At 41.1% G+C, this 27,439-nt stretch overlaps 1 protein-coding gene across 1 annotated transcript in view; it reads right to left on the reverse strand.

Annotated features, from left to right (window-relative positions):
* The window catches only part of srbd1 (S1 RNA binding domain 1), a 47,004-nt gene extending 21,419 nt beyond the window's left edge, over positions 1 to 25,585 (reverse strand). The window contains exons 1-15 of the mRNA XM_035173483.2: positions 25,498 to 25,585; positions 24,885 to 24,949; positions 23,964 to 24,372; positions 23,507 to 23,746; positions 22,771 to 22,937; positions 22,374 to 22,491; positions 22,125 to 22,263; positions 21,689 to 21,785; positions 21,352 to 21,538; positions 15,658 to 15,761; positions 14,895 to 15,002; positions 14,441 to 14,598; positions 13,514 to 13,604; positions 13,295 to 13,402; positions 717 to 808 (exon numbers count right to left, since the gene is read on the reverse strand). Coding sequence (XP_035029374.2) covers positions 717 to 808; positions 13,295 to 13,402; positions 13,514 to 13,604; positions 14,441 to 14,598; positions 14,895 to 15,002; positions 15,658 to 15,761; positions 21,352 to 21,538; positions 21,689 to 21,785; positions 22,125 to 22,263; positions 22,374 to 22,491; positions 22,771 to 22,937; positions 23,507 to 23,746; positions 23,964 to 24,372; positions 24,885 to 24,949 — 2,083 coding nt within the window. The 5' untranslated portion in view covers positions 25,498 to 25,585. The remainder of the gene's footprint in view (positions 1 to 716; positions 809 to 13,294; positions 13,403 to 13,513; positions 13,605 to 14,440; positions 14,599 to 14,894; positions 15,003 to 15,657; positions 15,762 to 21,351; positions 21,539 to 21,688; positions 21,786 to 22,124; positions 22,264 to 22,373; positions 22,492 to 22,770; positions 22,938 to 23,506; positions 23,747 to 23,963; positions 24,373 to 24,884; positions 24,950 to 25,497) is intronic.
* Positions 25,586 to 27,439: the final 1,854 nt, after the last annotated feature.

The following is a 27,439-nucleotide window of genomic DNA, read 5'->3' on the forward strand; positions in this document are numbered from 1 at the left end:
AACATAATTAATTTAAGGCTGCTCACCATTACAAAATACAAAGTACATGGTGATACATCTGTTTATTCGTCTTAGTTTCAGACTTCCAATATCATTTGTTCATGTTGCTTCACCCAAACATCCAACAGGAGTATAACAGAGCCCTGTGTCCTGCAGAATCTTTGCTTTTTAAAGTCTTTTCTTCCGTTTCTTACCGTGCATCAGTTTGTTAAGTGAAGGCAACAAATCTCTAGGCAAGAGTAAGTAGCTAATCAAACAGTTAGATACAGAACAGTTAAGCCAATTAAGTGATTAGACGAACACATTACAAGTTAATGACCTGTGGGTTTTTGATTGCTAGTTGTAGAAAACAATTTGAATAGCTCTCCTTGGACTCAGGATAACATTTTATAGACAGAAATAAGTGGCTGTTTAGTAAATTAATTAATATAATAACTGCAACCATGCACAGTGTCCTCTACAACACTAGCAACTTTGCCATAGACAAGAACATCACATAAAATGTTGACTCTCCCTCAGAGGAAAGTTAATTGCTGTTTTATATACTGAATTATTGAATTTACTGTATACTTAATTTTTACATATTGTATTACAATGCACATATTTCCTATTCCCTTATATCTTATTTTATACTCTTTACACCTTAATTGTGCATTTCTTTTTATTGTTATCATCTTGGTATATATATATATTTATATTTCCCCCTGCAAGCGTACCTGCACTCCTAAGGTTGGGGTCCAGGTCTGGCATCTCTTTGACGGCCTCAGGACTTACACTATAGATGGAGGCTCCTGCCTCATTGGTTATACTATGGAAAGAAAGGGAAGGAAAAATAATTAAACCAGTGAGACCAAGAAAAGGACGAGATGACGAGCCCTAATCTAGAAGTGGGAAATAAGAGGCAGGGTGGTCAGTGGGGGAGAAAATGAGGAAGACATGGGTGCAAAGGGAAAAAATCTATGGGAGTGAAGGGAGACAAAAAAAAGTGATTACTGCTTGAAAGAGAAAATGAAAAGACTATTTAGGCAAATCACTGCCTTGCTACCTTATTAGAATCTGGCTGACCCTTTGTCATGAAAGATTAACTATTATTATTACTGACATTAACACCATTATAGCATTAATCATTCCTGGCCCTGCCCAAACATTAACATCACAATTACAATATTTGATGAAAGAGTCACTGGCTTGGTGAGCAAATATGAATGGTGAACATATTCAGATTCAGAATAGGTCGTTTAGCGAATAAGATGATTGAGTTTTATTTTAGATAATTTTGCAAACCACCTTTTCCCCGTTGACACTTAAATAACAATCAGAATCTAAATTTATCTGTGTGTGTGTGTGTGTGCGTGTGTGATTAAGTACAGGACATTGAGTGAGGACGCCTCTGCAGTGCACTTGCATTTTATGTGACACTCTTGCCATCTAGAGGTCATTGGGGTGTACTGCTATTATTGAGACTCGAGATTATAATGTGTTTTTCCTCATTCACTGTCAAGTTCTCACTGTCACATTGCAAAATCTGCAGCTTCAGAGTGTCAGGCAACAGCATCAAACTGTGAAGAGAACCAAGTGTGTCTCTAGTTTTTAATCTTTATTGTTCGGAAAATATTTGATGTAAAAAAAAATCATCAGGCACTGGACAAGCACTGAAACAATTTACTGAATCTTAAAATAAGAATAAATCAATAAAGATTAAGAATGATCGTCTCAAATTCATCTGAAATATAAAAAGATAGAGCCAGATTTCAGTAAAACATTCAGGTGGATGAAAACAGAAACCTTTGTCTGAGTATCCACGTTTTCTCGCGATTGAAATTAATGGATAAACTCAACATCTTTGATCGTGTTGTCTGTACAGTGAGGGAAAAAAAAAGAAAAGTTTGACAGAGCAAGAAAAGATAAATTAAAAGCACCTTCATGAACTTTCTTTTAAAAATACATAAAAGATTTTATTGCTTTATGACAACTTAACAAAAAAAAACATTATTCAAGTTCATGTGGCAATTTCAGTGTTGATTATGTTGATCTGGACAATAAAAATAATTCTGCATGGCAACATTAGTTTGTTAATGTATTCAGTTAAAAGTAGGGCGCTTATCGTCCATCACAACACAGACAGGATGGTGGTACAACAAAGCCAGTGATACCCGCATTAATGCTGCCGACGTACGACTGAAGCTGTCGTATTGTTTAGTCCTTCTGCTCTCTCGGCTGAATGGAGAGAGAGAGAGAGAGAGAGAGAGAGAGAGAGAGAGAGAGGGAGGACTAGTGGAAGAAAGGGGGGCTTTTTCCTCAGGGCTGACCAATATGATGAGGGGGTCAGCACCTCCCCTGTGTGCAAAACTCAGAGTGAGGCCCTCACACACACTCACACACACAAACACACACACTCCCAGAGGCCTGGACCTTGCCAGAACAACCTTGCCAATTATAAGTATCTTGTTAATGAGGAGTGGCAGAGGCCTTCTGATGAGAATCACATTTAAATGAACTTGTCCTCGCTCCCTCTTTCCCATCCTCTGCATTCATCCCTTCCTCCACCCCACTGTTCTTTTTGTCAGCTCCTTATCCATCGCTCTGACAGCTGACATATCGCCATGGTGACGCCACTAACTAGCAGTGGCACATGACCTTCAAAGAGGTCAACGCGGAGCTGGTCATTAACCTGACACACATACAAGCACATGCACACACACACGTTCATTTACGCTGAGTAATATACACAAGATATACATATAATTGTTGTACAAAAATATCCCCTCTACTTCAGTCTCATGCAGTTCTCTTTCTTTAACGTATGCACAAATGGACATGGCCTTCAGTTAGTTCACATGGAGAGAAAACCTCCCTCTCTGCCCTCATTCAGAGACTCAAGCACAATGGAGGTCAAGTGAAACAGTGGCAGCATCCCAGCTAGTTGTTCAAGAAAGAAAGAAAAGGAGCGATGGGACAGGCAAACCTGGAGGAGAATAGGGAGTGAAAAGAAAGAGAGGCCACCAGCCCCTATCATGTCCAACTTAATTAAGGCTGCCGCTGGGGCAGCTGGGTAACAGCACTGTCATGGATACAGCTCTGAGCTCTCGTTGCCACAGCGTCCATGGCTGTCGCCATAGTGAGGGCATCGTCCTGGCAGCTAACAGAAGGTTGTCAGCTCCCCAGCTCTCTGGCTTAAGTGGGTGGACGGTCAAAGTGCGGACACACACACACACACACTTATACACACATAAAGTCGGTGGTCGGCTCTTGATGTAAAGCGATGACATGATGGTCCCAAAAGATCATCATATATTCACACACTCTTTTGTCTCTACTAATTTTATGTATAAACACACACAAAAAACACACCGGCCTGCCTGTAGCCCTGTCCCATCCTGGGGCAAAGTCACAAACTGGCTACCAGTTCCCCTGCTGGTTGTCTCCGAGACACACCCTTGGGCCTGACACACGAACACACACATCATGACTGGCCCCCCGCTGCCCCTCAAGAAACGTAACATTGGAAGAGATGGATACACACTTTGATACCTCATTATAGCCTTCTGGCACACACGTCTCTCATCCAAATTAAAACAGCTCATCAGATCAGTCAGAAAAGAAGAGGGGCAATAATATCACCAACTAATCTGATACAGAGGACAAAAAGTGGAGAGGAGGGGGGTGGGGGGGAAGAGAGGGGGGCCAAAAAGAAAATTAAGGCAAATGCTAAGATGTAAAAACTGACTGAAACGGCAAAGCCTAAGTTGAGAAAGGCATCAATGTGACTTTTCATAGAAGTTCACATTGGTACGGAACAATGCTGTGACACAGCAGCATGCAAGAGAGCGGTGTTTGGTTTCACAGTATGTAATTATGTGGCCCAAAAAAGATCTTGAAAGTGAAAAATAAATCTTGCCATTTGGAATTTAAAAAGCACCACCATGACATTTGTCCGACTGTAAAATTGAAAAATTCAGGTTGATTCCAGTGCAAATAAGTGAAAGTGTGCGTGGCGTCTGCAGGGATGTGGTCGCAGTGATGAAAAAGGCCAATCTCAAGCAGCACTACATGTGGAAACATGCTGCTGAACTGGACTAGTTGCAAGGACAAAGCTACTTGGATAAAGTCACTGCTCTTTGGCAGAGTTTGGTGTGTCCAACAGGGAGCTTTTCACAAGACCACACTCTGACAGACAATGTTACGCAGGCAAATTTTGTGGTCATCGAATTATTACCCAGGGAGCTGAAACCTCGTCCAGAAGGAGAATTGGTTGCTGCACTTCGGAGTTACAGGAACCAGACAAAGTAAAAAATTGCTCCAAACCTTCAGTTTGTCCCGAAGAACCATCGCAGAGCTGATTTCTTGTATTTGAAAAAAAAAAAAAAAAATCACTGCAGGATACCGCAAGAATTCTCTAGCTTTTCCAGTTTCCGTTCAGGTCTACGATGAAACAACAGACGTAACAAATACCAACCAACTGGCCACATGGGTTCACTGCAGAGTTTGATACAATGGAGGAAGCCATGCATGACACTACTGAGGTACACGGAATATCATCATCATCATCACTACCACCTGACATCAGAAACCAGGAACGTACAGCTTCTGGAGGAGATACTGATCATAGTTGCTGATATTCACACATGAGGTGAAAGTAACATATTGAGGGCAAATTTAGTTTCACAAAGAAAAAGCTGTCATTTAAATACATCTACCACATAAAACATTTTTAATCCTTCTTTAAATTTATCTTATAAAATCCCTGACACCCAAGATAAGTATAGATGTAGAGTTATTGATCCTCATAGAGAAAATTCTAATTTGACACAGCAGCACAAAAGAGCAGCTGCCAAGGGGATGTAGTAAGAATTAAAACTAAGAAAAGAAACAGAAGATAAGATAAAAATAGAAATACTATATACAGTATTGAGCTGTTCTATAAATATTAAAGTTATGCGATATACATGTACAATATATAGCCTACCTGAAATTACAATACCACAGTTGCAATGCTTTCTTTTGTGTCAAATTAATGATCTACTTAACTGAGCTGCAATTTTCTTTGCAGCATTAACAGGTTGTTAGCTGAGATATATAAAACAAATATGGCATGAGATGAAAAATACTATCCACAGGTAGACTGCAGTACCATGAAGTCATGGAGGAAGACAACTTGCCATCTAGATGAGTTTCAAGTTATAAAACTTGTATAAACACACATGATTCACCTTTATAGTGTGATGTCTCCATCTGTCGTTTTTTGTGACTGTATTTAACTAGATTGCCTCATTTCATGGCCTTAGAATGAGCTGTGTTGTCACCTATTACCAGCCCAAAATACATTTTTAATAAACACACACACACACACACACACACACACACACACACACAAACACACAAGTTCCTCTGTCCCGGCTGCTCAAACAGCTTGGCTCCATTGTTCAGTCAGCTGCAAAGCTTGACCTCAGGGAAACAAATTGAGGGACGCACCCTCTCTCTCTCTCTCTTTCTCTCACAGACACACACACAGTCACACACACACATACACGTCGGGTCTGAAGACGATGACATTTTTCACAGAGAAAAGCGTCCAAATGGCAGGTGTCAGGGGCCGTCAGTCTCTAGCAAGGCGCTAGAAGGCAGGGAGGCAGGCACGCACACACACACACACACATAAACTCCAACTGCCAGAGTGAGGCACGTCTGAAAAGAGCAAAGCCTCACAGACACTCATGTCAATCTGGTAGCAGGGAAGGCCTGCACTTGTGTCACGCACAAATGCATACACACACACAAACCCAAAATCCCAAATACACACATGGCATGTCACACAGACTCATCACACATGTTTGTCACACGCAGGACCATCCCTGGGAACAGTGGAGGCCTTGGGGAGGACGGCATGGTAGATGCGTCGAAGGAGGGGAAGAAGAAGAAGAAGAAGGGACAGTCCGAGGCTGACCACCACTGAGGCATGGTGGGAGGGGAGAGGGAGGCGTGGGTGATAGGGACAAGGCTGGCAGATATTCACTGTACACCACCTGCGAATGCCAAAGGTCCTCAGCCTGACACTGCCCTCCCATGAGGAGCTACACAAACAAACACGAATATACTTTTTATAAAAAAAACATGGTGAAGTTGTGGTACGATGCGTTCAAACTAATTTGCATACACCAAATTGATGATCTAAGGACAGGTGTTGGATGTTGTACAGTTTTAAATATTGAGCTACATTAATAAAATTCCACAAAATTACAATTATGTGCAAACTCCTCTTGAGGGATGTCCACTCCCTCATCCACCTCTCTTATTCTCCATCTCTTATAACTATTTGAGGTTTCAGCCTCCACATTAATGTTGGTTCTCTGTGATAGAGACGTTAAGGATTTGATGTGAGGAGCTCTGAGTCTGACGATTCTTAACTCTTCTATTCCAATCGTTCATCAGGCACTATCTCCATTTACACCTGTATATGAATAATGAGCATTACATTTATCATCTGCAATATCTATTTATTCATCATATTCTTCATGTCACCTTAAAACACTGTGCAATAACTTATATTTATTACACCACTTAAATACTCTGCTATAATCATATTAGTTATTCTTTAATCATACTTTATATCAGTGACTTTACCGCTCTGGTATGCATCCTCGTTACCTCGACTTGTGTTAACTTATACTTTTATTTCATGCTTCCTTTGCTTTTATTGATATTTTATAATATAGTTGCTTGTTTTCTTATACTTAGAATCATTTTTTACTTTAGACATTGTTTCACCATATTTTCTTATCACGAAAAGTGAAGCCTGAGCTTTGAGACGACTACAGACATTCATCCATCCATCATTTATTTTTGTATCTCCTCTTCCAATTCCAGGGTTAGTTTTTTTCTCGTTGCTATGATATAATAAAAAAGGATTAAGAAATAAGTTTCAGCCTCAAATACACAACCTTGTTTTAATGTACCCATGGGTACATGTTTTTCTTTTGAAAAGAAGGCAGACCCATGCCAAGGCCTTTTCGCATGCCTCCAAATGCATCCGTCCCTCTGCACCTCCTCCTCTCCAACCTTCAAACCTCCGGTGAGTGCCTGGATCTCACTCAGTCATCGCTGGTCCTGCCACTGTATGTTCATCACTCACTCGGCCTGGCCCTGGGAGCGTGCCTGGTCACAGGACATGACAGGGGATACACACATCCGCGACCACGCACAGCCATGAATACAGTCTACACCACTGTCCTGCAGGTCCATCAGCTAGCCAGTAATAATGATCTCATCCCAACAGGAGAGGGCTAGAGGGCAAGACGGTCAAGGACTTATTGTGAGATTGTCTGTGTGCCAGTGCAGATGTACACTGGTGGCTATTTGAGTATGTTTTCTGCTGCAACTGCCCTGGGACAGCTTCAAGTATGAACTAGTCAAGGAGAGAATGATGACTACTACTGGAAAGAGAGATGGCCAACTACTTTTGTCAGTACAACATCAGGCAATGACAGACCTGCACGAAGGGAACACGCCTAAACAAAGTGAGCTCACTGCATCTTTAACTATTGACATGTAGAGTCCTTAGATTAAATCAAGTCGCACCAAATTTCACACACTCATGGAAATCAGTTGCCTAAACATGCCTGATTTTTTCTCATCAATATCCATTAATTATTCTCTAGGAAATCTGTGAAAATGTTTTTAAAAAACGCTGCATCTTGCAAAGTTGAAGAAAGTAAAAAAAATATTGCTGCATCCACACCAAAATTTAATGGATCCTTCCCTTTAGTGGAAATCGATTGTTATTTTTGTGTGATCTTGCGAAAGAAACACACAAACGGACAGCATATTCCTTAGAGGTAATTATAAAGCATAACAATTGTATAGCCAATTCCCACCTCAATGAATTACCTATAACTTTATTGTAATTCATCAAATAATGAATTAAAGGCTGGTGACTTGAAGTGCCCTCAGGGATGTGTTAGTGTGTTTATGAGAAAGAGTAACGGGGTCGGTCATCTCGTTGCCTTGAGGAGCGACGGCGCAAGTGGTCAAGAAATTGGATGTCGTTTTTGTTCGCCTCTAGCTGTGGTCACTATGTGTGTGTGTGTGTGTGTGTGTGTGTGTGTGTGTGTGTGTGTCTGTGTGTATATGTATCATCACCATTGCCCAAAGATCTCCCTAACCTTACCCCACATATTCTTGCCCTCTGTTTTCATTAACATCAGCCAACCGCTGTCAACTTGTCACTCTTCATGTACACAGACCAAAACACATGCATTAATATTCACATAAATTACAGTTAAATCAAAGCACTGTGAAAGCAAATAGAGTTTTAGTCTAGTTTAACAGCCTGAAGCAACTACATGCAAAACAAAAAAAGAATCAAAGTGAAAATTAAGACATGATGACGGTAACATTCCCTGCTGTCAATCACTGACCTTTTTTTTGGTGGTTTTGTCTGTTAAATACCAGTGTTAAATACTATTGAGAAATCAGCTGCTGAAGTGAAGTGCCAGCGGGGAGATGGATGTGTGTGTGTGTGTCATCCCTGCCAATCACCTCCATTTAGAAAATCTGACTGCGGTTACGGACCACTGCACGTCACCAAAACACAGCTGAAACACACACCTGTCTGGCCAGTACCAAACACTCTTATGGGCTTTGACAAAACCCACATGCTACCAGTCAGTGCATTGACAGACAAGGTCACGCTGCACTGATCTGTCAAGTGCCACAAAACACACACACACACACACACACACACACACACACACACACACACACACACACACACACACACACACACACACACACACACACACACACACACACACACACACACACACACACACACACACACACACACACACACACACGTCGGCGCTCTAGCCATGAGCAGGTGTTAATGACAATTACCAGGCCATGAAACAGACACATATTTGCACACCTACCTCACCCACATCTATATACAGTGCATAAATACATACGGGTTTAAACCGCCTACACCCGGGGAAATAATTTACTTAATTCAGAGACATTGAGTTTTTTTTAAACCAATATGTCAGAAAGTGATGTCCAGCAGCAGGTCCTTATATTATTGGGACGCAGCTGTGTGGCAGATAACCTGGTGTGCATTCAGTGGGGGGGCACCACAGGCGCAGACAAACCTTGTCAGCTAAATAAAACCTCATGCTGTAAAATGTCCTGCAGGATGCAGGTCAGTGATAAAGGCGTTGTTCAGGCTTAATCATGTAACTGTTACTTTGTTATAAATCTAACACTAGAGTTGTATCTGGGGATTTTCTTCCTTCCCTCAGCTAAGACAAAAATAACGGTTACGTGCAATGTTGCATGAGATGCAGTTGAAAAGGAGACGCACATAATGGTGAGGTTACTCGTTAGACTCTTATCTTATAATTTATCTTATCTACTTATCTAATAATAAGTAATATTGTGCTCTATGTGCAATAAACTATATTTTGGCCACGTGAATTGATTTCATTGCATTGGTTTCTATTATAGTATTCTTGTCTGAGCGACTTTCAAATTCAATGCAATATGTATAATTGATTTTATGTCATTTAAAAGCATTAAAATCTATCAGACAGGTGATACAATTAATGAGCAAAAACAGCTAAGTTTACTAATTATGCTTAACATTGCACAAAATCAAAAATGGAACAGGAAAATGTATTAACGAACATCGAGTTTAGCATCCAAGACAAGTATTCACATCATCTTTCTAAAACTAAACAGAATAAAGTATGACTCACTAGTTCTGTAAATAGATATGTAATCTGTTTTAGAAGAATAAAACCAACAAAAACAAAGCCAGCTACAACACGTACTGCTCTTATTCATGCATGGAGAGAGATTTAGATAAATAATTTGACTGGACATAAAACTGAGCAGCATCTTCTACAGATTCACACCTGCCTCCATCTGCAGGATACTACTACATAGATGTGCCCTTGTTTGGATGTCTTTAAAAAAACACACCTTACAAATTATGGAAGAAGTGACTCAGTGAGTATGATGAGTTTACTCAAACAGGACTAAGGCACTGAAAAATACACACACACACACACACACACACACACACACACACACACACACACACACACACACACACACACACACACACACACACACACACACACACACACACACACACACACACACACACACACACAAGGATGTCCCGCAGGCTGCCATTTCTGGCTGTCATTCCAGCTGAGCACTGAGGCAGAAGGACGGAGAGAGAGAGACAGGCGGGTAGAGAAGAAAGGGTGGAGTAGGGTGGGGGTGGTGACACAATGAAGGCTCACATAGGGAGACAGGAAGCAGACGGTGCAAATGAGGCTGAGGTCTTAAATGAACTAATGCACTGTCAAGCTGCAGAGGAGAGGAGAGGTTTAATTGCCTCTACAGACACATGTGCTATAGGTACACACACAGATTCATAAAAAAACAAAACACATTCATATAAAACCTCGAACAGTACTTCTGCTAAAATGATAAATAAAAAAATTAAAAACCCTTTCAACACTGGTATATATCAAATTTTACTGGCTGTTCCCCACAAGGTAATGATGTTAAAAAATCCTAACAATCAAGCCTGCTCTTCCGTTTGGTCAAATATAACAATGATAATGAAACACAATCCCCCACTCTCTCTCTCTCTCATTTTGACACAACATTTTCTGGATTTTTGCTTTTGAGCCAAAATACATCTACAAGTGCCCAGCTGCTTTCAATGGCTGAGGATGACAAAGAACGAGCAGAAAGAAAAGTCACTGGAAGCCAAAGAAATACAGATGGTAAAGGTGGAGCCGTGATTTTGTAAAAGACACAATAGTTTTGTCTAGAGCCTTTATTGATGTTTGGAGGCCAATGCTAGTATTAGGGAGCTAAAAAGTTGACAATGGTTCCTAAGGTGTCATTATCAAACGCTTATGACAAAAAATAATCGTTTTTTTTACAGTTTATCCATAAACTTCATTACAAATTGGCCACTTTTTAATCCCCAAGCAGTATATCACTCGGGCTCTAGTGTTGCCTGTGTAGTGCAGGGTTGCTGTATGTTCTGCTGGCTGAGCTAGCTGTCTACGAACGGGACGCCTGAAAGACTTCCTATACCTGTCGATCATAAACAGTTTGAAGCAACTTGGGTATAAGGTCAACGAACAAACGTATAGAACGTACACAACGTCACAAAGTGGACTAGAAAACTGGGTCAATTAATTATATTGGGGACAGTCACAGCACGCACCGAGACCCCGTGCTGTTCCTGATGCAACATGGCTATTCTCTGTCATAGCCATCACCCTTGTTGCTGTGGTAATGAGGTTTTACTAATGGCAGGTCAGGGTCAGCTGCGGGTCAGCCAGCGGGGGAGAGAGACCCTCACAGTTACTAACAACCATCACTCTGTGAGGCCAGTCATCTTCCGCTGACCTCCCTTCCTCATACATCAAGGGATATTTTGGTCAAAATTGGCATATCAGAGGCCAAGGTCAACGTTCATCCAGATACCTTGAATTACCCCGATTAAAGAAAATAAACATGTTACTAATAAGCGAACACTTGGAGCTGAACATTTTACATTTTGTTGGGCAATTTTGTGGTTAACTCCACCCAGGTATCACATGTAGCTCATACTGGGTGTAACACTTAAGGGTAAAGTGGGTCCATACCCCAGAGTCTTATATTTCAAAGACATAAAAAAATGTGGGGGACCACATCTCAGAGGGAAGAGTGAGAGTAGACTAGCATTATGTGGATGTCCTAGTCATTTCAAAAACACATTGAATTGCTCGCAATGTGATGAAAGAAAGATATGAAGAGGACAGATGATGGGAATGACGATTGTAGCAATAAAGTGAGGAGGGAGGGGACAGCGAAGGGATGAGTTCAGACAGAAATTAAGATGGAGGTCTAGAAAAAGAAAAGCATATAATTCGAGACAAACAAAGTTTTAGCTCTATCATTCGTGGTTCTGAGATTTCACCGGGCACAGTCTGAAGAAAACCAAAGTGAAGCATAGGACCAGACAACTCCAGGGCAATTTCATCGGGTTCACAACAACCATATTTCTGTGGCTAATCTCAAAATAACATTCCTCTGCTCTTCCATAGTTCATGCAAAATCTTTCATTCTACAAAACCCTGCTAAAGCGACGGCAGAGCGTTTGTACATGTGTTTCGAGCAGCAAAAATATAGCTAATCATATCAGGTGACAGAAGACATTCAGCCAGCACCACATCAAACCAGAAGTCCCAACATTCTTACGTGTTGTGAAACGCATGAACACCAAAAGACTCAACAAGAGAGACATTATATCAAGATGTGAAATGTCGCTGCTTTGAAGGTGCTCGAGTCTGCTCCCGGGAGAAAATGTCTTTCACAAAAATAATTAAGTGGAAGTTAACTTAATAAACCCATCACTTTGACGGTTTCAGCTTTAGCAAATAGACAGAAAATGGAACTTTAGATAAAAAGCATGGGCTATTAAAGCCGAGGTATGACCTCTGGAGTGTGCATGTGTGCATGAACTCAGAAAATACTGAGAAAACTCTTAAATACACACACATTCAAGCAAAGCTCAGAATCATTCTAGGCTGTGGTCCCAGTGCAAACCTCAAGTCAACAAACACACATGGAACTCTGCAGAGGGCGAAGGAGACGGAGCAACGAGAAGCCAGTGGTTATTATGCTTGGATCGAGGTTCTGTGCCGTTGTATTCTGAAGTGTAGACCGGCCTGTTCACAGACACAACGTGCACCGCCAACCTTCAATCGGACCGAAGTGAAACGAAGTCCAGATGGCTTTCATAGACAATATTCGCTTGAGGGACACATTCCAATTTGTCTTCCTCACCATCTGTGTCCCGCTGTCTCGCTCCCACACGTTTTCCTACTCGGTTCTTTGCCCTTTCACATTCCTCCCCCTCTCTTTCCTTTCCACACCCTTAACTTTCTGCATTTTTTTTTATATCCACGCCATAATATAATTTCTCCCCATCATTTCTGATCTGACTGACATCCCTCTTCATCCCAGAGTTGCCCCTGTTGTTGCGAGTCAGGCGCATTGAACCTTGGCGTTAAAACCTTTAAGAATGTGAAGGAAACTATGAAATGTAGTTAATTTTACTAAATAGACATGATATACTGTGGATTATTAATTAATTACACATGGATATCAGAATATGCAATAGAGCAGTAGAGTTTCATTAATCCATTTTCTACACCATCTTTCTCTATTCAGGGTCCAGGGTAACTGGGACCTGCTCTAGCATGCAGTGGGTGAAAGAACTTACCAGTAGGACACGTCCAGGGGGTGAAAGTAGCGCCTGGAGATGAGGTCAGCAAAGAAGGACTCGGTCTCACGACACGCTGTCCCATTACCTATGACAACCTTTGTACAACTGGTATGGACAAGAGGAAGACGAAAAAGACAATGAGGATTAAGAAAGCAACCACCACAATAGTTAAAAAATTGGTTAGTGTCATGGGTCACTTAAATGAAACACCTATACCTGTATTTGGTCATGAGGTGGCGCAGTTTTTCTGCTTCTTTTGGCTGGTTTGCGTTATGCAGGTATACTACATCAGTATAGAGAATCTGACCTGATAGAGAGACGAAGACAAAAGAGGAGAAAACACAATGTTGCTGGCAAAGTATTATCGTGACAAGAGGGGGCTCAATAGAGTTAACTCCATACTGTCAGCTAATGTCTTTCCACTGTATGATGTCATATGAGGCAGACATGCTGTAAATGAACTCAATGATTTATGATTTCCACATCTGCACTGCCTGATCCTCCACAGGAAGTCCGTTCCCTGCCAGTTCCCTGCTTCCTCAGAGTACAAGTATAGATCTGAAGGGAAAGCTCTGACAGGAAGTCATGTGAGCTCGGACCCAAACATGCGACCATAGCACGTGATGTATATACAGTAATATGCTGGTGTCTGTCTGCTGTAAGTGTGTCAGCGTGACTTGTGGCCACACAATCAGTCACCCAGAGGGTGGGATCTACCCCTGCACAGCGTGAGGCCACACCCACTGAGAGACATGCTGAGACCTACAGTGCAGTACAGTGGACATACAAAAAAAAACACACACACACGTGCACACACATAATCCACCCACCTAGGTCATGCCAAGTGGTATCTATTTTCTGACATGCACATACACACGCACCTCAGTGGGAATAACCAGTCTAGTGGTGCCTGGTTACATGGAATTATCTATTACTGATTAACATATGTAAAATAACAGAATTTCTCTTTTCTGAATTCTGTTTTTTTCCTTTACTGTGTCATGTGTGAATGCACTGATGAAAATAATCTTGCTCTGTGCAATGACAAAGGGAATTTATCTACCTGCCAACCTACCTACATACCCACCTATCGACCCCAGTGAATACTAACCATTAAAACCAGTACACTCTGAGTTTACTTACTAGTGGGGGAGAGAATAGCCAGTTTACAGCCGTGTCTAAAGCCAGGGTCCACCCCCAAGACGATACAACCCCTGATTGGAGAAACCAGCAGCCGCTGGCGGAGGTTCCGCACAAACATAGCAATTGATTCCTTCTCTGCTGCAACTGTCAGCTTAGTCCTGAAGAGAGGGAATGAAAGAGAAAGATAAAAAGGTTGGGGACATAGAAAGACGGGGAAAGTAGTGCATATCAACAAAAGGAAAGCAGAGAGTGAAGAGGAAGATGGAGATGTTAGCTGCATGGTGAGGGTGAAAAGAAACAAAGAATGAAAGTGGAAATTAATTTACGGAGAAGAAAGGGAAGAGGTGAGAGATGAGGGGGAAAGGGGACTAATAGGGCCACAGTGCTAATGAATAAGTGGTTATGTAATGAAGAAAAGCCCTGAAAGCAAAACACACAAGCACTCTTAAAGTACCTGTAACTCCGAGTGAGGAAAGGCAGAATGAGCCTTTTATAAGAGTCCTCTACTGCATTCCTGATGATTGCATGAAGCTCTTGTCTCGCAAATGTCTTCGGCCTCCACCTGTATGAAAGTAGCGGAGAAAAAGTTAATTATTTTTGTCTATACAATCTGTGAAAGTAGACATGATGTGAAGTTGACAGATGACAAATGTCAGGAAAGTTCTGATTCACTCTCAAACATTTTTCATTTTGTGTTTTACAAACTCAACACATATAATATGCTATTGAATTAAATTCAAGTAAATGGTGCGGCCATACAGATTGTGGAGAGAGTTCTACCCAGAAAAAAAATATATAACACAACTCCATTACAAATTCTTTGAGTTTCTGCTTTCTTTTTTCATTCAACTCAATTATCTTTCAAGGTAAAATCTCCTCTCAAAAACATGAAGACCAAACCTTGACCAATGAAAGGATCGTATTAAAGTGAGGAGCCTTCATATTTGTCACGGTGAAAAAGCAATTTAATATTCAATATTTCAGCACCAATCAAGTGCTAATTCACTCAACCACTTGGACTTGACATGGACCAAAATCAATGATCTCTTCATATGTTTGTATGCATTTTATGAAGCACTCTCGTAAATGAATGACTACATTATTATAATATAACCATGAATCTGGTTATCTACGCCCTGGACATATAAAGCTGTGTGTGTGTGTGTGTGTGTGTGTGTGTGTGTGTGTGTGTGTGTGTGATTATCATTTTTCCTGACCTGTTGTTGATGCACCACCTAGTGAAGTCACTCTTCACTCTGTCGGAAATATTCACCTTCACTGTCAGAATCTTCAGACTCTCCCCTCGGTTAATTGCCAGGGTCTGTACGCGTACACACAAATGCATGAAAGCAAGCACACACACACAAATTCCCGTGGTTAATGCAATATAATAAATGATTAAAGCAGTGAGCAGAGAAAGACTCGTATAAGAAAAGTATGAATATTTAAAAAAAACATCCAAATCCATACAGAAGATTACTCTATAATTGTGGGTGCTACAAATGAATTATCGGATTTATTTTATATACCTTATATCTACGATTTTATTTGTAGTTTGTTCATTTAGCTTCAACAATTGAGAAATATTGTTTTGTTCAGACTTCAGGTGAATTTAAACAACATATCTCTGCAAACAGCAATCATAAAAATACATGCAATTATTCTCATGTTCGGAATATTTGGTTGTTTCCATTCAGGAGCACCAAAATAAAGACTAAAAACCATTTTATACTAGAGCCTTACTAATATACTGGTTGGCAGATAAAAATCAGCGATATAAGCCTTTCACAGTCATATCGACAGTGATGCTTATGTGTGTTGTTGTATGTGAAAATATGAAAACTTGTATTTCACAGAATAAGCAATGTAAAAACTGTGTGCATTTATATTTACATAAAAAACATTTATTTTCTTTATTTAAGTTGTATGTGGTTGTGTTTACAGTTATTTTTAATAAAGCCTCAATTACGTTTCGTTGTCATAAGAGTTTAGGATTAATTTTTATACGTATATGGGACAATTGGTGTCAGAAATGTCTTACACCAGTATCGGCTCTAAACAATTCCTATCAGTCGGACTCTTATCTGCACATATGAAGGTTTTTTTGGATATATATATATATATATTTTTAAAAATGTGCTCCAAAACCTCACACACACACACAAAAACAAAACTCTCCACACACGTGTAAAAGTGATGAGCCTAGCAGTGTGTCCTGTGGCCAGGCCTGTTATGTGCGGGTCCCCCCTCAGAGGAACTGTTACATGCTGTTAAGCAAACAGTAGTAAGTGTCTGACCTTTTCAGTGGGGAACCTTTAGCCCGCCACAGAACAGGGCCAAGAAACAAGACGTCAATCTGGAGCCCAAGCGGAAGAAGCGAGCTGACAAATGCCACCACTACGCCACCATCAGCGCTGAGACCGCAAGGCCTACCCCCACCTAACCCAAATCACATACACACACACGCACGGTGCCACAACCATTACCACTCAGCAGCACCCTCGGATGCGCTGCGCCCGTGTGCAACTCGCACACACGGAAATAAAAAACACAGCTAATGGCGTGGCAGACGCAGGAATTAATGCAGCGAGCTTCTTGACTTATGATGAAAGTAAAATGTCTCTTCTGTTGGCATGTTTCCGCCTGGGGCCGCCGCTGTGACTGTGATGTCATTTCTAAAACAATCTTCATCAAAGCACTGAAGTTTAACATGCTGTCCAAGGAATGAGGAACAACACCTCTGTCTGGTCGGGACTCTCGGGGAAAAGCCACGAGTGACATTAAAGTGGTAAAATAAAAACACTGCTTTGCTAAATCCGTTTTTTTTAGGATTCGATATTCGATCATTTTGTGCAACGACGAATGACAAGCGGTCTGTACACGACTGTCATTCATTTATGAAGCAGTGTTGGGTGAATGCAAAATAACAAGAAAGAGGAGCACCTGTCGTAAAAAGTCTCGTAGCCAAAAAAGGTCTGTTGTTGGTCAAAATACTTCAAAAGTCAAGTGCCTCAACACACACACTTAAACTATCAATTGTCCGTTCTTAACAAGTATTTATGAAGATTCAGCGATTCAAGGATTTGTTTTTTTACGACAACACAAATGAGCACTGCTGAAAATCAATGCTGCCTCCACCCTAAACTTTTGCTGAACATCCTGAAATTCAACAACCAAAAATTTGTATTTCCTTAAACTTGCTACCAAATACCAACAGATGTGTCTTTGCTCTGTTTTCCCTGGTAGCGGGCCACTGTCCTTGCTAATGATAAATTAGAGTACATGAGTACATCTCTCAGTTTACACCTGCATTAGGTCAATGGCGGGACACAGAGAGTGATCTGAAAGGAAGGGTGATGTGAGACAGAGTGAGAAGTGTGTGTTTGCGTGTTAGACGGGCCACGAGTGACAGGTAGCCAAGTGCTGGCCAAACCCTGACGAGACCAGACAGACTGTCTCCTGGATGCCCCCTTCATCCTCCCACCAGCCCCGAAGGGAGGGCAGCGGGCCAACGAGCGTCCCTCTCTCTATCTGTCTCCTTGTCTCGATCACCCTTTCTTTAGAGGAATACTGTCATCAACACATCTATCCATCCAACATAGCAGGGATAAACAAACACACACAGACAGACACAAAGATCCACAGCAGTGTGTCAGCCGGGCCAAAAAGTGAGTGGCAATCTGACTTGTAGGAAATCAGTTGAGCAAAGCAGTTTAGGATTATTATTTGAAGGATTATAAAAAGAACTGCACAGACAATACAATGTTCTTCAAAGACACTGAAATTATAGCATTAGAAGGGATCATGGTTCAGCTTGATTAACTTGTTTTTTGGATAAACATACTGGCTTCTTGGAGAGAACAGGCCCCGTTCATACCTGACATTAACATGTGTGTTGGGTGATCGGCCCAGACTACGCTCAAATGTGATCAGAGCTCGATGCGTTTTGGGTGAAATCCCATCTCCACTTACAGTCATCTACTTGTGATCAGATTATGACAATAGGAAATGTGTCCCTATAAAAGGAACAACCAACTTCAGATCAGAACATTATTTTGCCTTCATTAAAAGTTTTACAATTTATTTCATTATCTCAGTTGCAAATACTGAATATTGAAAAAATAAGGCAGAAGGGGATTGAATATAGACGGATATTAAAAAGTGTTACCTTGCACATGTTTTGTTAGGATTCCTTAAAGATCACTGTTAACATGATAACTGCTGTTTGTTGTTGTAAACTCTCTGGATAATTTACTATATTTTACAATATAAAACAATAATATATATGTTAAGCATCACCTAAGACTAGAAAGTACTCGTACATCCTGTGAGGCCCTCTAAAGCAACACACACAAACAGATATACACACTCACACAACTATTACTAGTATTTGTGTGAGAGGTTGACAGTGTGGAAATAAACTTTTTTTTCCACCTGTCCATCAAAAATCAGTGTTTAATTGATGAAGCAGTTCCATTTACCCGAGCTCCACTGCAGGGGAGCCCCAGACCGGAGCGCTAAACTACCGTTTGATCGAAACGTAAATCGCATTAAAAGTAGCTCACTGCACATTCAACAAATGCACTCTGGCATACTCCAGCACATACCAGCTGCTAATAGCTATAAGCTAAATGTGTAGCCTTCCAAGACAGTTTCAAATCAAATCTGACGGAATTAAATCAGAGCCATGCACCTCGACCAGACGTGTCATATGGTTTATGCTTTGAGACACATTGAATACCAGAGCTTTATATACACTTAATATAAATTACTTTATAAAAGTAATAGAAATAATTCTATAACCAGGCAAACATCAGGGGAGATATAACATTCCATTGAAATACTTAATTAATGACCGAGCATCAAAATACTTGATGTGGAAAAATCATTTTTTAAGAAAAGATACAGACAGTCTCAGGTTCCAGCTTCTAAACCATAAAAATCTTTAGCTTTACTTTGTCTTATTTAATTGTAAATTATATAGAAATCAGATAATATCATCCTGAGCATTTTACAGAATTAATCAATGAACAAAAACATCATCTGCAGATGGATTTAAGATTTTTTCAGCATTAGTCGCACAGACATGTATTTCTATTCCTAAAGTGCATTTACAGCAGACAGTGAACAGCAAATGTTAATGTTTAATTCTTCTTCTAAAAAAAATATACATATTTGTCTTTGTCTCAGTTTTAACGATCTACAGGTGAACGTGTATGTTCTCTGGACCCACTCTATGATCTCTTTACTGATTCATTCATACAAGCAAGACCCCGTCCTTTTACTTCAACAACCAGGCAAGTGTGTGCTCACACACATGCCTCCTGTCAAAACACATCTCCCACCTGCTCCCACTTCCCGCCAACTTGACGGCTAGAAAAGGTTCATTTTAGCCGGAATCCGACAGCGAGCAGGGTCACAGCAGCCTGTGGATTAACACTCCGTGACAAAGGCGAGTCATCGAATTAAAGGCCCCGCATACTCAGGAGAGGAGAGGGGAAGAGGGGAGGAGAGCAGTGGATTGGAGGGCTTCATCAGAAAAAAAGAAGGGGAGTCAGATCAGAGCAGAGCAAGAGAGATAAGTGACGGACGCACCTCAACGTCGCTCATCTGTTCATTCTCTCCCTCCCTTTACCGCCCCCACTCCCTCTCCACACCCCTCCGTCCGCCTGTGGGCCCAGCAGCAGTGGCTGTCACTACAGGAGAGCGCCTGTCAATCAAAGCTTCCTAATCCAATGGCATGTCGGCAGGGGACATGTCACATATGTTAAGAGGAGAGAACGAGGGGACTTGCAGGGTGTGCTTGTGTGTGAGCAAGTGTGTGTGTGCGCGTGTGTGTATGTGATTGTATGACTGTAGGGCAGAGTGCGGTTGCCAGAGAGTGTGATGTGGCAGAGAGGCAGCGGGTGATGGAAGTTATGGTGACACATGAGGCCCGGGACCAACTCTGAGTAACCCACTAGTCACTAGAGGGACGGGGGGGGAGCAGAGGAGGCAGAGCAGGGCACAGGAGGGGTAAATGTGGAGGCGCAGACAAGGCTAACTGCGACTGACAACACTAGCATTCAGAAGCTGCACACACGAAGGAGACAGAAATGGCACAAACACAAACAGATGGTGTGCATTTGTGTGTGTGTGTGTGTGTGTGTGTGTGTGTGTGTGTGTGTGTGTGTGTGTGTGTGTGTGTGTGTGTGTGTGTGTGTGTGTGTGTGTGTGTTACACGATACAGGACTATAAGAGCAAACAGGTTAAAGTACACCATTCAGAATTTACACTATTAAGAATTATTATCTGTTATTACTTTTAGATAACAGGTGTGCAGATACAATAAGGTTCACAAAATATTAGACACAGTAAACATGTGGTTATGAAGGTTTCTTCACCTGTTTTCATGTATTGGATGGATATATATATAAATAAATAATATAGAGTTGTCATGAGACCAAAATTTTAGACTTCAATACGATACTTGAATTAAGAAATGACATTTGATACCACAAGAAAAAGAGATATAATGCTTTTCTTGGAAGCAATACAGATTTATTCAATCAATTAATTAATACCAGGAATGGATGTACACAAAAAACTGGCCAGACCAGTCTGTAAAAATCCACAGGTTGAGGTAAGTTGATTCTTAAATGCACCCTTGTGTTGAAAAACTGATTTTTTGATCCGTCTCTGTATTTTCTGATACTATCAAAAATTAAATGAATGGAGATTGTATCATTTTACACATGTGGTATCCAAAAAGCATCGAAGTATGAACACTTTTGACAACCATGAAAGAATTTCACTTGTATATGGTGTGCCGATGTGTTTCAAGTGTGAAATGAAGCTCTTTTGACACATTAATGTTCCAACTTGTGGTAATAGTGCTGTTGAATGAATTAATGAAGGGGACGGATGACTACCTGATGAGCCTGGATGCGTTGGATGTTGTTGGTGAAGTCAGAGTAGAGGTGGAACTTGTCGATGTCCATGTTTTTGTTCTGCTGGGCCCCTGGTTTCCGTCGGCTTGGGTCAGTCTTCTCCTGCTCTTTTCCCTTCAGCGCGGACTTGGACACAGATGACTGGATGGTCACAAAACTGTTCTCACACCTTCCACAGCAAGAGAGAAATTCAGAGAGAATCAATTGAGTGTGAAATACTTTGATCCCGGGAAGACAGACACACGGGAGAAAAGTGAAAAGATTCAATGTACAAAACAACAACAATAAAGAAACATTGTGTGCATGTGGATGTTCTCACAATGTTTTTACATAGGTGAGTGTCTCCGGGTCTTTGGCGATCATATCAGCCAAGATATGCTCCACACCTGTAGCCACTTCTTCCACCGAAGACAGACCTGTCACATAAACACATAAATACTGTTAATCTAAACAATACTATAGGTGACTTTTAATGAGCTCTATAAATCTGCAAGTAGAAATATAATTTCAACAGGGTGTTAATAAAATATTTCAAAATTGAATAGGATTATTTATTTATGCATGAATGTGGGTATAAGACTGCACATCTAAACCAATTGAATAAAAGCAGAAGAAAAACATGACCAGATTTAAAAAAATAAGTCTAACACAAGAAAAGGTCAACAAATCCAAAGAGCTCTTGTCCGTACATAATGCTTTCAGAGTCAATTTACATTTAAAATTCCTCATTTTGAGTGTGTGCGCTCATCTCTTACCTTGAGTATCAGGTTTTACCCATGTCTGTAAATCCAGAGTGTGAGGGGTTTCCATCAGAGCAGAGGCAGCCACCTCAAGGCCAAGGGCTTTGGCTTTGCGAGCCTTTGTAAGCTTGCTTCCTTTTTTATAGGGAGAATACTACAAAGACAGAAGCATGAAAGGTGTAAGAGACGCATTCAGGTGTAGACAAGTTATGATAAAATTGAGATCTCAAATTATAATATTGGAATTAATAATGTGATTCTAACCACATGATCCAGGTCATCAGCCGATCGACAGCTTCTCAAGTTTTGCTCCAACTCGGTTGTCAAAACTCCGTCTTTCTTCAGGGTCTGAATCACAGACTGGGTCTTCTTAGCCAGGGTGCTGAAGCAAAACACACACACACACAAAACAAAGAAAAATGGATTCAATAAAAAATTATACACACACACACAGAAGATAAAGTTGCACACATATAAAACAATCACACACAAAACTGATCCAGGATTTAAAGCTTGACCACCAGCACCATCTAGTGGCCAAAGTCTGGAAATGACAAGTCCTGCTCAGTTCATATGAGAAAAGAACTGTGCTAGCAAGTGAGTGGAAGAAAAATGTGTTTGAGTGTCTTTTCCTTTTGGTTTGACTGAAGGTGTTTCCTACCATAACTCCTCATATACCAGCTGGACGTCCCGGACAGCATCAGCATCCATATGGTTTATCAAATCTTTGCGGTAGCGCACCATGAACGGCACCGTGTTCTCCTCACGGAGCAGACCAATGATATTTACACACACCCACTTCTCCACACAAGTCAGGATGGACACCAGCTGAGGGTAAAGACATGCAGACAATAAAATGGTACATCTGTTTGCCCATTGTTAATATCCCACAATCAGTATATTAGGGTGAATAGACAGTATGGAGAGAATTTAGACATGAAAGTGTGCATGAGACATGGCCACTCCCCCTGACTGGACAGCTACTTAAAGCACGGTGTTGTTATCAGTATACGTAACAGGAAATGGTTAAATCTGTTGATATTTCCATCCACTCCCGGACCATGCATCTGAAATCCGCACTGTTGTCCCTCAATGTTGTAATATATTGAGTAAAATAGGTCATAGATTATCAGCATTATTTCTTTGTGATCAATTTTCATGTTGGTAACAGTGTCCTAGTGAATTTAGGAGTTAGCTTGTTCACAGAGGCAGAAATGTGAATGTAAAACCACATCAGTGTTGCTTTTGTGGGGAGCAACTTCATAAGTTAGCACCTGTGTCACTTTCAAAACATTCATTAATTTCATTCATTCAGTGAGGTATAGGCAGTGTCACCTGCTACACTGCTTCAACCATGTTACAAAGAATATAGACTAACACGTAAAACCCAACAGTACCTCCTGTAAGTTCCAGTTCATATTGAGCTCATTCAGAAGAGCTTGTGCGACTGCTGATGGTAAAGCAGTCGGTCGTCCCAGGGAGGCACGGCTGGTCTTCTGCTTCTTTAGACAGGGCTCATCGAATGTGAAATCCTCCTCCTCTACTTCCTCTTTCTTTGCTCTGAGGCCACCGAGTGATGACCCCTCATCTGCCCACCTGTCGGCCTCATTGGCTCCTGACACGATAAATGACACCCTCTACAAAACAAGAAAAGAAACAGAAAGATTCAACAGAAAACTTTAAAAGGCTCAAGAAAAATATGAGAGATTATTGGCAGGATATATCTACTTCTTTGAAAAGTAACATCAGCCTATTTTCATCTTCTTGTTGGCATCAAGGTATGTGTGTATTTGAGTATGTGTGTGTGTATATATATTTATATATATATATACACAGATAAACTCTTACTCCTACCTCCTCTTTCATACTAATACTTGGCCCACTTTCTTCAGCCCTCCATCCCTCTGTGCCGTCTGTTTGTTTTTCCCCTTTGTCTTCTCCAGCCTTATCATCCTTTTTCCTCTTTGTTCCAGCCAACCCAGATCCACCAGAATCCTTACGCGCTGCAGGCACCCGTGGTTTTCGCTCTGCTGCAGGTTTGCGCGGTGCCCTCGGCTTAACAGCCTTAGGCTCTTTAGGCATTTTGGGAGCTTTTGGTTCTTTGGGTGCTTTTGGCTGCTTGGGTTTCACAGTTCTCTTGGCAGCTGCTTTCCTCTCCCCTGCAGCAGGGGCACTCACAGTCTTGCTGGGTGCTTTTGACTTAGGCTCAGATGGACTCCACTCCTCACTGTCCTCATCGCTACTGATCGTCTGGGGAAAGGACCTGATGGTAGAGTATGAACAGCGGGAAGGAAAAGCTGTTAAGTATACTACTCCAAACAAGTTCTGGCTCTTTGACATATTTAGTAGGTTTTTCCCAGGTAGTGGGGGGCTTTGGATCAGGTACAGCAGGTCGTCCACTAACCAGAGGGTATGTGGTTCGATTCCCAGCTCCTCCATCCCACATGTCAAACTGTCCTTAAGCAAGACAGTGAACCCCAAATTGCCCCTGATGGCTGTGCTGGCAGTGTGTGAGTGTCAATGGCAAACTTGTATTTATAAATAGATAGATAGATAGCACAGGCTACCTTCTGTATTATGCTACAGTCTTATTTATATAGTATAATTTATAGTAACATAGTAAATGCCTATATTCCCACCCCCAACAGTGAGGACAGCCCCCAAGCTGCCCCAGAGACCCTGAACACACATATGATGTTTTGCATTAAATGGATTATCCTTGGATAGAAATATCTGCTATGAATGAATGAATGAATGAAAACAAATGTCACTCACATGTCGGGGTCCATGTCTTTGTACTGTGACACCTTGCATGTTGTTGCTCGGGGTCTTCGCATCATCTGTTAGAGAACAGGTGTAGTTATGAAGCTTAACATCAAGGTTGTAGCGATGAAAATAAAATCACATAATTTAGCTAAGTGACCATTTAGGAAAGGGACATTTTCAGTGTAACACGAGCTTCCCACGTTGTGACAATCGACTTTTAAATCACGTAAAAACCTCTGACTGCTTCTTGCCTCGCTGATAATGTCAATGATAGAAATAACATCGAGGTGTTACTAGCTTGTTAGCATCACCAGGGGCCACGTCACCCGCAGCTAAGCTAGCGTTAGCAACATGTCACCACCCAGCAGGTTAGCATTGAACAGAGAGCAGGAAGCTATCGATGCTAACTGTATCAGTCATGTACATTTGCCCGAAGCGGAAAAGGAGAAATGTTTGCTAGCTATGCTATCACGGGGGTTAGGGGGTTAGCCGCTATTTCAAATTTGCCGCTTCACGCTGACGCACGCAGAGTTTCCCGGTTAAGTGGAACTACAGCCGAGCACGTTCATGAATGTCCGTGTTTACTCGCACGGTTTGACTCGGGTAAAACCACCAGTTTTACCTTTAAATCGCTTTAAAGGGTGAAATAGTTTGAAGATGCTCGCAGCTGCTGTGTCTCTGCTTCCTGCAACATCACAGGTTCAACCAATCACGACGCCCGGAACTCTTAAAGGGAAAGTACCCCCTTTTTCTTGATTTTTTTTTTTTAAAGAGACTGCCATTCTGAAATTTAAAATATTTAAAAAAATACTTTACAGTTCTTCATTAATCTGATGATTGAGGTTTGTCATTAAAATGATTTTTATTCTTCCCATTCAGATGGTGGCTTGTGGCACAGTTACATAGATAGATAGATAGATAGATAGATAGATAGATAGATAGATAGATAGATAGATAGATAGATAGATAGATAGATAGATAGATAGATAGATAGATGAATAGGTAGGTTGATAGATAGATAGATAGAATAGATAGATAGGTAGGTGGTATATAGATAGATAGATAGATAGATAGATAGATAGGTAGGTAGGTAGATAGATAGATAGATAGATAGGTAGGTAGATAGATAGATAGATAGATAGATAGATAGGTAGGTAGGTATATAGATAGATAGATAGATAGATAGATAGATAGGTAGGTAGATAGATAGATAGATAGATAGATAGATAGATAGATAGATAGATAGATAGATAGAGAGAGAGAGATAGATAGATAGATAGATAGATAGATAGATAGATTGAGAGAGAGATAGAGAGAGATAGGTAGGTAGATTCCTGAAAATGACACAACAATGAATCAATTGTGTGCGTTTCAACCAATAGCTAAATATGTTTATGATCTGTCCCTGACAGCAGATGATACAGCAACATTATCAGCCAATCAGAAATTCAGATTCAAACAAATCACAATTTATGGGTGTGTGTTTCTACACCAATCACTTTTAGTTCCTCCCGTCTCTCCACAGACATAAAGGTAAAACCGCTCACAATTCTGTCATTGATATTTGTAAGACAGCTCACAGCCTTCCCTGAAAAAAAAAAGGTATTTATTTGTGTGCGTGAGAGAGAGAGAGTGTGTATTGTTCTTGTCAGTATGTTGCCTCTGTTGAAACACATTTTGTGATTGTGTATATTTGTGTGTTTACAGGTTTGTGTGAAGATGTCGGAGAGCCAGACTCTAATCGAGGCCCCCAGCCAGCAAACAGCAATCAATGTAGGAGCACCAGCTGAGGGGTAAGGGCCGTGTGTGTGTGTGTGTGTGTGTCTGCTTGTTGGTGAGTTTTTTAGCTGTAGATGTAATCTTAACGCAGAAATGTAAAAAATATTTATGGTATTTGTTTGACCTACTTATATGACAACAAGACTGTATCTAAAGGGTTTCGTATCAATTTATTACAGGATGTAATAAAGTTTTCAACATTGACAAGAAAGAAAGGACACATCACTGGAATTAATGGGGTTTTCCAAAGGTTAAACAAAAAGGGAAGTGAAAAAGGGAAAGGGGATTAACACTGATATGCAAATGTCTTAAACTACAACAGATCTCATTGTTCTGTTGGTGGTGACCTACACACATTTCCTGTTTCCTACAAGTCTTAGACTGTGGAACGTTCCTCTGCTGGGTCAGTGACACTGTTTACATCTAACAGCAACTATGGCCATTCCTTATTCTTCATTTCATCTTTCACGTTGATCCATTCCCTCCTCTCTTTCACCGACTCCTCACCTTTCTCCCTCTCATCTTCCTCGTCTTTCCTTCTTTTACAGTGGCCGTTCCACCCGTGCCTATAAGGTGACAGGTTTGACCCTGTTGGCCTGTGTCCTGGTCATGAGCCAGACGATGATCGTCTACTTCCTCGTCAGCCAGAGGGGTGACATCAAATCTCTGGAGGAGCAGAGCAGCAACCTAGGCACCCAGCTGACGAGGGGAAGATCTGGTGAGGAGGCTGAATTAGAGTCAGATTAAGAGCGACGTGCTGTGAACTGTGGGTTTTTAACTTAAAA

The sequence above is a fragment of the Hippoglossus stenolepis genome, chromosome 12 (genome assembly GCF_022539355.2).
Source record: "Hippoglossus stenolepis isolate QCI-W04-F060 chromosome 12, HSTE1.2, whole genome shotgun sequence".
Lineage (NCBI taxonomy): Eukaryota > Metazoa > Chordata > Actinopteri > Pleuronectiformes > Pleuronectidae > Hippoglossus > Hippoglossus stenolepis.